Source organism: Salmo salar, chromosome ssa13, assembly GCF_905237065.1.
Source record: "Salmo salar chromosome ssa13, Ssal_v3.1, whole genome shotgun sequence".
Classification (NCBI taxonomy): Eukaryota; Metazoa; Chordata; class Actinopteri; order Salmoniformes; family Salmonidae; genus Salmo; species Salmo salar.
In genome coordinates, this window is record NC_059454.1 from 74,556,512 (window position 1) to 74,568,957 (window position 12,446).

General features: G+C 40.6%; 2 protein-coding genes across 4 annotated transcripts in view; one reads left to right on the top strand and one right to left on the bottom strand.

Annotated features, from left to right (window-relative positions):
- Positions 1-1,223, bottom strand: part of LOC106567662 (syntaxin-1A) — a 33,661-nt gene extending 32,438 nt beyond the window's left edge. For 2 of the 3 annotated variants that reach the window (XM_014137209.2, XM_014137211.2), the window contains exon 1: positions 1,057-1,220. In XM_014137209.2, the coding sequence (XP_013992684.1) occupies positions 1,057-1,086 (30 nt within the window). In that variant the 5' untranslated portion in view covers positions 1,087-1,220. Of the gene's footprint in view, positions 1-1,056 lie in introns of all 3 variants that reach the window. The other variant, XM_014137208.2, reaches the window with a different exon arrangement.
- Positions 1,224-9,711: 8,488 nt separating this feature from the next.
- Positions 9,712-12,446, top strand: LOC123726240 (uncharacterized). Its single transcript, XM_045693542.1, has one exon. It carries the CDS (start codon positions 9,725-9,727, stop codon positions 10,901-10,903), a length of 1,179 nt encoding a protein of 392 aa, XP_045549498.1. The 5' UTR covers positions 9,712-9,724; the 3' UTR covers positions 10,904-12,446.

Consider the following 12,446-nt stretch of genomic DNA (forward strand, 5'->3'; position numbering starts at 1 on the left):
TCTATGGACAATTCCTTGTACCTCATGGCTTGGTTTTTGCTGTTACATGCATTGTCAACAGTGGGACGTTTTTTAGACAGTTGTGTGCCTTTCCAAATCATGTCCAATCAATTGAATTTACCACAGGTGGACTCCAATCAAATTGTAGAAACATCTCAATGATGATCAATGAAAACATGATGCACCGGAGCTCAATTTTGAGTCTCATAGCAAAGGGTCTGAATAGTTACGTAAATATGGTTTCTGTTTTTATTTTTAATAAATTTGCTAAGATTTCGAAAAATCTTTCGCTTTATCATTATGGGGTATTGTGTGTAGAATCCTGACGATTTTTTTTGTATGTAATCCATTTTAGAATAAGGCTGTAACGTAACAAAATGTTGAAAAAGTCAAGGGGTCTGAATTCTTTCCGAAGATTAACGTGATTTATAATGTTAGTAAGGTTTCACTGAGATGTTGATTGACTCAAGATCGTTAATAAACACTTGGATATAGCCTATCCGATAAAATACAACTAGCCTATGTGGAATTAAGGGGGAAAGTAAAGCACTATACATTCGGAGAAGGCAAGTTAATAAAATAATAGTTAATACACCGTTTTTCTATAGGGCTGAAGCTAGAAGCAAATTCATGAATAATTTGGCACACTAGCTAGACTACAAGTGAAATCACATTGGGGGGAAAAAAGTTTCACTCGCGCGTTTATGAACAATTCCCATATAATGTACAACAACTATTCTATTAATGGACAACATTCTACGACACCTGACGGGTGCCAATGTTTTCACCGTCCTCTCACAGGTTGCGTTTCCATATGGACGTGTGGAACAACTTTTACCTTGATAGCCTACTTAGCAAAACGGATCCCCAGAAATGTACACCATTGTTATGAAATGACAGTAAATACTTTTTAAAAGATGTTCTACTCTAAAACAGCTGCTTTCCAACTCCCAAGAAATAAGTGAGGCGCACCTTCCGCCCAACCCCTCCGAATAACCACCGTTTGCTTCTGGGGTCTCAAATATAGTGGGTAGAATTACAAATATAATCACTTACCACCCTTAGCTCGTGTGTACGGTCCTTCATCGTGAATTGACAACTTTTCCACTTGTTTCTACAACTAGGTTGATGCTCCTTATATCAGTACTCTCGAGTCAGGGTTTTTATTTTATTTTCCGTGAAGAGAGCGGCGGGCGCGCGCAAGGGGTGTAGATCAATCGAGAGCGCGCGATAATCTCGAGGCACAAAATGTCATGAATTTTCTTGACATCAATGTATTAGAAATGTCACTTCAACAAAAATAAATCGTAATTCTTTTCGCAGAGATGAATATCACGATACTCGCTTTCAGGATTAAAAGAGAAACAAATTGCATGGTACAGACTACAATATGGCAGACACATTTTAAATAGACCTCCCTTCCAGATTATGAAGAATAAAAACTGGTATTCAAAATTACTGTTTTGGGAACAGTTCATATATTATCAGAATTATTATCGTTTTAAAAAAACATATCTATGTTTTACACACTAGCTCCACCTGCTGGAGGACATAACTGCAGTTTAGTTGACGCCTCATATGCATGGTTTGACTCTGTGATTCCTTAGAAACATCTCAGACAATATAAATGTCAGACTCATCCTTGAATTAATTTCTTATATTGTATTTCATGGTAAGTTAGAAACGTTTACAAAAAGTGAACATACTGTACATAACTTCCTTGGTGTCCACATCACCAACAAACTAACATGGTCCAAGCACACCAAGACAGTCGTGAGGAGGGCACGACAAAACCTATTCCCTCTCAGGAGACTGAAAAGATTTGGCATGGGTCCTCAAATCCTCAAAAGGTTCTACAGCTGCACCATCGAGAGCATCCTGACTGGTTGCAATACTGCCTGGTATGGCAACTGCTCGGCCTCCGACCGCAAGTCACTACAGAGGGTAGTGCGTACGGCCCAGTACATCATTGGGGCCAAGCTTCCTGCCATCCAGGACCTCCACACCAGGCAGTGTCAGTGGAAGGTCCGGAGCACCAAGTCTAGCTCCAAGAGGCTTCTAAACAGCTTCTATCCCCAAGCCATAAGACTCCTGAACATCTAATCAAATGGCTACCCCCCGCTGCTACTCTCTTATTATATATGCATAGTCTCTTTATTAATTCTACCTACATGTACATATTACCTCAATTACCTCAACTAACCGGTGCCCCTGCACATTGACTCTGTACCGGTACCCCTGTATATAGCGTCACTATTGTTATTTTACTGATGCTCTTTAATTATTTGTTACTTTTATTTCTGATTCTTATTTCTGTATGGATTTTAAACATTTTTAAACTGCATTGTTGGTTAGGGCTTGTAAGTAAGCATTTCACTGTAAGGTCTACACCTGTTGTATTCGGAATGTGACAAATAACATTTGATTTGATATTTAGATAGTTACAAAAAGGAATATACACCTATAAGTGGTTATTGCAACTACTGAAATATCCCACTTATCTCTAAATAAACCAAATGTTAATATTGCTAATTAAGCTTGCACCTTAGGGCAATGAAATAACCTTCTTCAATCAAACAAACTTCACACTATCCTCCGATTTGGGACTCCAAAGTGGACCATCCAACTTGGGGCCATTCGACTTTGGACTTTCCAAATTGGACGCATCCAAATTCGACCATCAGACTTGGGACCCTCCAACCTGGCTCACTTATTAACCATTACCAGCCCTTGTGGCCTATATTCCTATTCCAGTTACTGCTATCCTCATAGGGACACTTCTTGCACTTCCAGGCCTCCTCCACATCCACTCCCTGAGGCTCCCTATCGCCCCTCCAGTAGGTCAGGTAGCCCTGAATCTTAGCCCTAAACTGGGCTTCATCAAACTCTACCTCCCTGGTGCCTATGAGCTTTCCAGGACTCTGGAGGCTGTACTCTATGGCATGGAGGTTTGAGAAAGTTAGAAGGACCATTAAATGGTCCAGGAGCTCTCCAAACATGATTGCCCAGAGGCCCAGTGTCTGGGAGTGGGTCTGAAGGTCTGATCCAAGGACCTGATTAGGATCCAGCTGTCAAACAGGAGCTTGTTCATACCGTCCTGAGAGAGAGAGAGAGAGAGAGAGAGAGAGTAGATGGCTCGTTTCAGCTCGTTGTATTTTGTTATTGATATCATGTCTTATTTTGAGGTGTTTTGACTCATGTCACGTCTATGCTCATACATTATGGCTCAAATTTGCTAGCTAGCTAACCCAACATCTGTAACAATGTATTTGAAAGGTAAGTGCTAATTATTTAAATAAACATTTGGAGGGGAAATATCGTTTAAATGTTGTCAACAATTTTTTGATTCTATTAAAGCCAACCCCTACTGTTTTGCCCCAAGGGTCGTGTACACATCGGTTTTGTTGCTAAACAACCCACCCGTCTATTGCCTACTATGCCAATTTCTCTGTTTTAAATGGGCCATAACTCTGGATTTTTGATATGCCTGTAGACAATATGATGTTCAACAACATATTGAAAAATAAGCCAAATAATTAAAAAAATATATTTTCCATATTCATGTTTATATATTTCTCTATATTCATAAAGTAATGTAAGAAATGTTTTATTGAAAACAAAATACTACTAATATTACAGAGCAAGCGGTAATATTTGCACCCCAGTATCACTACTTGCACACTCATCTTCTACACATCTATCACTCCAGTGTTTAATTGCTATATTGTAATCATTTCGCCACTATGGCCTATTAATTGCCTTACCTCCCTTATCCTACCTCATTTGCACACACTGTATATAGACTTTTTCTATTGTATTATTGACTGTATGTTTGTTTATTCCATGTGTAACTCTGTGTTGTTGTTTGTGTCGCACTGCTTTGCTTTATCTTGGCCAGGTCGCAGTTGTAAATAAGAACTTGTTCTCAACTAGCCTACCTGGTTAAATAAAGGTTAAATAAATAAATAAAGCTTCATATGACACCAATGTTTGCAGTGTAGCACCTAGAGATGAAACATTATGGAGTCTTAAAGGAGACTTGGGTAAGACCATAATGTCATAAATATGCCAACATTGAATCATCATTTCACAATTATGCTTTTAGATATAAATGTCTAATATACTGTACACTCCCATATGTATTTATTTGGACAGTGAAGCTTAAACTTTTAATTTGGCTCTATACTACAGCATTTTGGATTTCACATCAAATGTTTCATATGAGGCAACAGTACAGAATGTCACCTTTGGTTTTGAGAGTATTTCCATACAAATCTGTTTACCGCTTAGAAATTAAAGCACTTTATGCATCTAGTACCCATTTGAAGGTGTCATAAGTATTTGGACAAATGTGGTAGTGTAGTAGTCAAAAGTTTAGTATTTGGTCCTATATTCTTAGGACGCAATGGCAACATCAAGCTTGTCACTCTACAAATTTGTTGGATGCATTTGCTGTTTGTTTTGGTTGTTTCAGATTATATTGTGCCCAATATAATTTCCACCTGGCTACCCCTACCCCGGTCAACAGCTCTACACCCCCCACAGCAACTTTCCCAAGCCTCCCCCATTTCTCCTTCACCCAAATCCAGATAGCTGATGTTATGAAAGAGCTGCAAAATCTGGACCCCTACAAATCAGCTGGGCTAGACAATCTGGACCCTCTCTTTCTAAAATTATTTGCCGCAATTGTTGCAAATCAACCTGGCCAAGGCTTTTGACTCTGTCAATCACCGCATTCTTATCAGCAGACTCAACAGCCTTGGTTTCTCAACTGACTGCCTCGCCTGGTTCACCAACTACTTCTCTGATAGAGTTCAGTGTGTCCTGTTGTCCGGACCTCTGGCAGTCTCTACGGGGGCTGCCACAGGGTTCAATTCTCGGGACTCTTTTCTCTGCATACATCAATGATGTCGCTCTTGTTGCTGTTAATTCTCTGATCCACCTCTACGCAGACCACCCCATTCTGTATACTTCTGGCCCTTCTTTGGACACTGTGTTAACAAACCTCCAGACGAGCTTCAATGCCATACAACTCTCCTTCCGTGGCCTCCAACTGCTCTTAAATGCAAGTAAAACTAAATGCATGCTCTTCAACCGATTGCTGCCCGTACCCGCCCGCCCGTCGAGCATCACTACTCTGGACAGTTCTGACTTAGAATATGTGGACAACTACAAATACCTAGGTGTCTGGTTAGACTGTAAACTCTCCTTCCAGACTCACATTAAGCATCTCCAATCCAAAATTAAATCTAGAATCGGCTTCCTATTTCACAACAAAGCATCCTTCACTCATGCTGCCAAACTTACCCTCGTAAAACTGACTATCCTACCGATCCTTGACTTTGGCGACGTCTTTTACAAAATAGCCTCCAACACTCTACTCAGCAAATTGGATGCAGTCTATCACAGTGCCATCCAATTTGTCACCAAAGCCCCATATACTGTCCACCACTGCGACCTGCATGCTCTCGTTGGCTGGCCCTCGCTTCATATTCGTCGCCAAACCCACTGGCTGCAGGTCATCTATAAGTCTTTGCTAGGTAAACCACCTTATCTCAGCTCACTGGTCACCATAGCAGCACCCACCCGTAGCACGCGCTCCAGCAGGTATATTTCACTGGTCATCCCCAAAGCCAACTCCTACTTTGGCTGCCTTTCCTTCCAGTTCTCTGCTGCCAATGACTGGAACAAATTGCAAAAATCACTGAAGCTGGAGTCTTATATCTCCCTCACTAACTTTAAGCATCAGCTGTCAGAGCAGCTTACCGATCATTGCACCTGTACACAGCCCATCTGTAAATATCCCACCCCACTACCTCATCCCCATATTGTTATTTATTTTTTTGCTCCTGTGCACCCCAGTATCTCTACTTGCACATTCATCTTCTGCACATCTATCACTCCAGTGTTAATGCTAAATTGTAATTATTTCGCCACTATGGCCTATTTATTGCCTTACCTCCCTAATCTTACTACATTTGCACACACTGTATATAGATTTTTCTATTGTCTTATTGACTGTACGTTTGTTTATCCCATGTGTAACTCTGTGTTGTTGTTTGTGTCACACTGCTTTGCTTTATCTTGTCCAGGTCGCAGTTGTAAATGAGATCTGGTTCTCAACTGGCCTACCTGGTTAAATAAAGGTGAAATATTTTTTTTTTTAAATAAATAGAAATTAATGGTAAATAATGTATTGTGTCATTTTGGAGTCACATTTGTTGTAAATAAGAATGGAATATATTTTTCTGAATACTTCTATATTAATGTGGATGCTACCATGATTATGGATAATCATGAAAGTTACAGAGGCATAAATATCGTGAGAGGTTAGCATGTCTTGGTGGTATGATCTTTGTGCCTCTAACTTTCACTTATCATTATTCATGATTTTCCGTACTCATGGTAGCATCCACATTAATGAAGTGTTCAGAAACATATTACATTCTTAATTACAAAAAGTGACTCCAAAATGACACAATACATTATTTATCATTAATTTCTACTGGGCACAACATAACCCGAAACACAACCAAAACAAAAACTGCAAATGCATCCAACAGGTTTGTAGAGTCAGAAGCTTGATATAGGCACTCCGTGCTAGCAATATGGGACCAAATACTAAACGTTTGACTACTTTAATACATAAGGGAATTTGTCCAAATACTTACACTACCGTTCAAAAGTTTGGGGTCACTTAGAAATGTCATTTTTTGTCCATTAAACTAACATCAAATTGATCGAAATACAGTGTAGACATTGTTATTGTTGTAAATTACTATTGTAGCTGGAAACGGCTGATTTTTCATGGAATATCTACATAGGCGTACATAGGCCCATCATCAGCAACCATCACTCCTGTGTTCCAATGGCATTTTGTGTTAGCTAATCCAAGTTGATCATTTGAAAAGGCTAATTGATCATTAGAAAACCCTTTTGCAATTATGTTAGCACAGCTGAAAAAGGTTGTGCTGATTAAAGAAGCAATAAAACTGTCATTCTTTACACTAGTTGAGTATCTGGAGCATCAGCATTTGTGGGTTCGATTACAGGCTCAAAATGCCCAGAAACAAAGAACGTATTCTGAAACTCGTCAGTCTATTCTTGTTCTGAGAAATGAAGGCTATTCCATGCGTGAAATTGTCAAGAAACTGAAGATCTCATACAACAAGGTGTACTCCCTTCACAGAACAGCGCAAACTGGCCCTAACCAGAATAGAAAGAGGAGTGGGAGGCCCTGGTGCACAACTGAGCAAGAGGACAAGTACATTGGCCTTCCCTGTGGCTCAGTTGGTAGAGCATAGTGTTTGCAACGCCAGCATGGTGTTTGCAACGCCAGGGTTGTGGGTTTGATTCCCACGGGGGGCCAGTACGAAAAGAAGAAAAAAAATGTTTGAAATGTATGCATTCACTACTGTAAGTCGCTCTGGATAAGAGCGTCTGCTAAATGACTAAAATGTAAATGTAAAATGTACATTAGAGTGTCTAGTTTAAGAAACAGACGCCTCACAAGTCCTTAACTGACAGCTTCATTAAATAGTACCCACGCAAAATACTAGACTCAATGTTAATAGTGAAGAGGCGACTCCGGGATGCTGGCCTTCTAGGCAGAGTTGCAAAGAAAAAGCCATATCTCAGACTGGCCAATTAAAAGAAAATAATAAGATGGGCAAAAGAACACAGACACTGGACAGGGGAAGATTGGAAAAAAGTGTTATGGACAGACGAATCTAAGTTTGAGGTGTTCGGATCACAAAGAAGATCATTCGTGAGACGCAGAAAAAATGAAAAGATGCGGGAGGAGTGCTTGACACCATCTGTCAACCATGGTGGAGGCAATTTGATGGTCTGGGAGTGCTTTGGTGGTGGTAAAGTGGGAGATTTGTACAGGGTAAATGGGATCTTGAAGAAGGAAGACTATCACTCCATTTTGCAACGCCATGCCATACCCTGTGGATGGCGCTTAATTGGAGCCAATTTTCTTCTACAACAGGACAATGACCCAAAGCACAGCTCCAAAATATGCAAGAAATATTTAGGGAAGAAGCAGACAGCTGGTATTCTGTCTATAATGGAGTGGCCAGCACAATCACCGGATCTCAACCCTAGTGAGCTGTTGTCGGAGCAGCTTGACGTACGTAAGAAGTGCCCATCAAGCCAATCCAACTTGTGGGAGGTGCTTCAGGAAGCATGAGGTGAAATCACTCCGATTACCTCAACAAATTGACAACTAGAATGCCAAAGGTCTGCAAGGCTATAATTACTGCAAATGGAGGATTCTTTGACGAAGAAAGGTTTGAAGGACACAATTATTATTTCAATTAAAAATAATTATTTATAACCTTGTCAACTTCTTGACTATATTTCCTATTCATTTTGCAACTCATTTCATGGATGTTTTCATCTAAAACAAGGACATTTCTAAGTGACCCCAAACTTTTGAATGGTAGTGTATGTCACTTTTAAATGGGGGAACTAGATACATAGTGCTTTCATTTCTAAATGGTAAAACAGATATGAATGAAAATACCCTTGCTCTCAAATCCAAAGTGCTGCAGTATAGAGCCAAATGAAACGTTTTAGCCTCACTGTCCAAATAAATATGCCAGAGAGTGTGTGTCAACAATCCTTCCTCCAAAGGAACATTCTATAAATTACATTTCCTGAAAATCCCAAAAAATCATGGTATTATTTTGTCCTGCTTTCATGAGGAATCACCACATGTAATATAATAATTAGGTGGGTGCTTATATTTATCCTATACATATAGAGAGGAGTCAAAGACTAACAAAGGCGAGAGACAAGATCATCTGCTCAGGGAGAAGTCAAAGACTAGATAGAGAGACCAGAGAGGTCAGAAAGAAAGACCCAAAGAGTGAGGGGAGACCTGAGAAAAAGGGGTCAGAGAGAAATATAAGAGAGCGTTTGTCTGTGTCTGTAGTGTACCTGTAGAGCAGTGGAGGCTGCTGAAGGGAGGAAGGCTCATAATGATGGCTGGAACGGAGCAAATGGAATTGCATCAAACACATAGAAACCAGTAGTGGAAAAAGTACCCAATTGTCAAAAAGAAAAATACCTTGATAGAAAATGACTCAAATAAAAGTGAAAGTCACCCAGTAAAATACTACTTGAGTGTTAGTCTAAAAGTATTTGGATTTAAATATACTTAGTATTCAAAGTAGACTAAATGTAATTGCTAAAATATACCTAAGTATTACAAGTACAATTATAAATCACTTAAAATACATTATGTTAAGCAAACCAGACGGCACAATTTTGGTGTTTTTTAAATTGATAGATAGCCAGGGGCACACTCCAACACTTCAACATACAAACGAAGCATGTGTGTTAGTGAGTCCGTCAGATCTGAGGCAGTAGAGACGACCAGGGATGTTCGTGTGAATTTGACAGTTTCCCTGTCCTACTAAGCATAAAAAAATGTCACGAGTAGCCTACTTTGGATGTCAGGGAAAATGTACGGAGTAAGAAGTACATTATTTTCTTTAGGAGTGAAATAAAAGTAAAAGTTGTAAAAAATATAAATACAACAGTAAAGTACAGATACCCTAGAAACAAAATGTTGCGTAATTACCATGACGTAAAGCAGTGATGAGCCTCAAACATGTTTCTCGCATTTGATTGGCTACTTTCTGTGCGCTTTCCAAGTACCAAGGTTTTTATTGGCGCGTTGCTGTAACCGGAAATATTATTAGCTCCTTGCAACATGGCGGAGGTCAGACTGAAACTTAGTAATGGAGCCTACAGAATTCTTCAAAACACATATCAACAGTTGCCTCTGAGGATTGAGGGCAACCAAGCTAAAGGCGCAATACAAGCCACAAGCTTGCTGACAGAATATCGGTCTGGCGAAGCTCAAAATGACCATGATAATACAGCCCGGCCCGGCAACTGGACACGGTTGCCGTCTCTCGGAATTCCTGATGAGACTTTAAGAACTGAGAACTCAAGGTCCCTCAGCAGACTCACCGACGGTGGATTTAAGATTGGATTTTGCCACGACCTTATATCAAAATGCGGTGAGGGTGTATTACAGTTTGGTTCTGCATGGAGGAATAACTTGTCAGACAGTGAGGATATAAGAGTACTCGATAGTGCTTCAAGGTGGTTTCATCTCAGTTCACCTCACCTGGCCGACACACAGGTCCATGTTATTGCCTCTAGAGCTTCAAGCTGGATAAGAAATGGTCTCGTGACGGCCACCATAACTCAAACCAGGCGCGAGCAGAGAAGATCTCTGTGTATGGTGCGATTTGCCATCAGAGAGTCGAGCTTTAGTTTGCGGCAGTCTCATGAGCAGTTATTTGTGAGAGCTTATGGCAACGGCAACATGTCTGAGCCCCTATATAAAAGCAGAACGGCATATTATGAAATCCTCGAGGTGTCTCCAACCGCCACGCAAGCTCAGATCAAGACGGCTTACTACAAGCAGTCTTTCGTCTACCACCCAGATAAGAATGCAGGCAGTGAGGAGGCTACGAACCGCTTCTCCGACATCAGCGAGGCTTACAACGTGTTGGGCAACAAGGGGCTGAGGAAGAAATACGACCGAGGCATTCTGAGTCAGGGAGACGTTACTGGAGCGAGCAAACCTTCCGCGAAGGACACCAAGAGCTCCTCATCTCAGCCAACGAGGGAGGCACGCCAGACGTCCGCCTTGGGGATAGACAGCAAGAACATTTTCGACTTTGACAACTTCATCAAATCCCACTATAAATCCCAGCTCCTGAAAGAGGAGGAGCTGCGAGTTAGGAAGGAGGAGATTATGAGGAAGAAAGAGGCCATCAAAGACCAGGAGATGGGCAAGATGATGGAGATGGCTGTGGGAGTGTTGGTCATAATAGCAGTGTCTATTCTGGTCAACTTGAAACGGGGAGGAAATTGATTTTGCAAGCTGACGCTGGACAAGCATAGGAGGGTATTCTTTTCATCCACACTATATGATTTATATGGGAAGGCTGAGTGCAATGGTAACCTTGTGCCAGCTTGACACACCCTTGATTGGTTTCAATCTGTTCCATTCTTGCTGTATCCAGATGGGCTAATGAAAGCTGTTTTACCTAAGAATATAGGTCAATAATAATACTGTAATAGATGTAATAGATGCTGATGATTGAGTGATTACTGGTGCTTTGGGTTGAGCTGTTTGCATATCGTTCACTAGAAAATATAAATATTTATTTAAATGGAAATTGTTGGAAGTTTGATGTAGGAAGTGATGCAGTGCGAAACCGAAGCATATTGGTTTAGGCCTATATTGCAGTTTCGATTGATTCTGCAGTGTTGAATGAATTGCAGAACGGTGCAATGGTTAATTAGGCGAACGTTCAATATGGTGCTATGATTCAACTTGGCTTTTAAAAAGTTGTGAAAAGTGAATTTTATGTCATGAGCACAGTTTTAAATGTGGGAAGTAAGCCGATGATACCTGGTTGCAAAAGTTTGGACCTTGGCATCAGATAGCTCCTGATCATGACTCTCAGTTCCATTACATTACACATAAGTCATTGGACGAAGGGGTCTTCTGTAGGGGGAGTTTTGTTAAGATCCCCGCTGCTCGGTCTGAACATTAACACGCATCGCTTCCGATACGGTTTTGGAAGCATAAGGACCTTTCATATCAGCGGGAAATACTTAAAAAAATAAAAAGGTTAAATTGATACACACCTTGATAAGATTAGGGTTCCCACACAGGCATATCTCCATGTTACAGCGCTTGTTTACGGGAAACAGACGGAAGCTATCTATTAGCTATCTAGCATGCTCTGAACACCTGTGCTTAAGCGTAACTCGGGAAGTGTAGTAGACGTTTAATTTCGTCGGATGGAGGCACCCATAGATGTATGGATCTGTGCAAAACTGCTATAGGTAAGTATATTTTTTATTTGAAGGATTCTTTCTCACTGATGAAGGATATAAGGGCCATATGTTTCGAAAACCGTATCGCAAGCCATGATTATTGACGGTTCTAAACGTTGAAACACAGTGTCTGAATTGTATTTCACATGAGGCAGTCGTGGGCGAAGCAAATGGTTGAGACCTGTAGGGATAAAGCAGAATGCCGCCTCGAGTTTGAGAGCTAGGTGTCAGCCAGCTGAGCAGCAGTTGTAGCTGGGTGAAAAGGTGCTTTTTAGAAAACGTTTGGTAATTCAGTTTAGATGAGACTCCTGCAACGGACTAGTGCACTGAAGGGCACTAGGTGGGCTTCTGTACTGGGCTCCTGTACAGAAATAATAAAATGTAACCTAAGATCAGTAAGAGACAAGATAACTTTGTGTACAGTAGATTAGTTGAAATGTGCCTTTAAGATATTTGATGTAAGAACATGTATGGCCAATCTCATGTCATTTTCCCTGCCTCAACACTTTTAATGTATTTAAGATGAATAAATTATTTAAAAAGTGTGCTTATGGAAGCACATGAAAAAG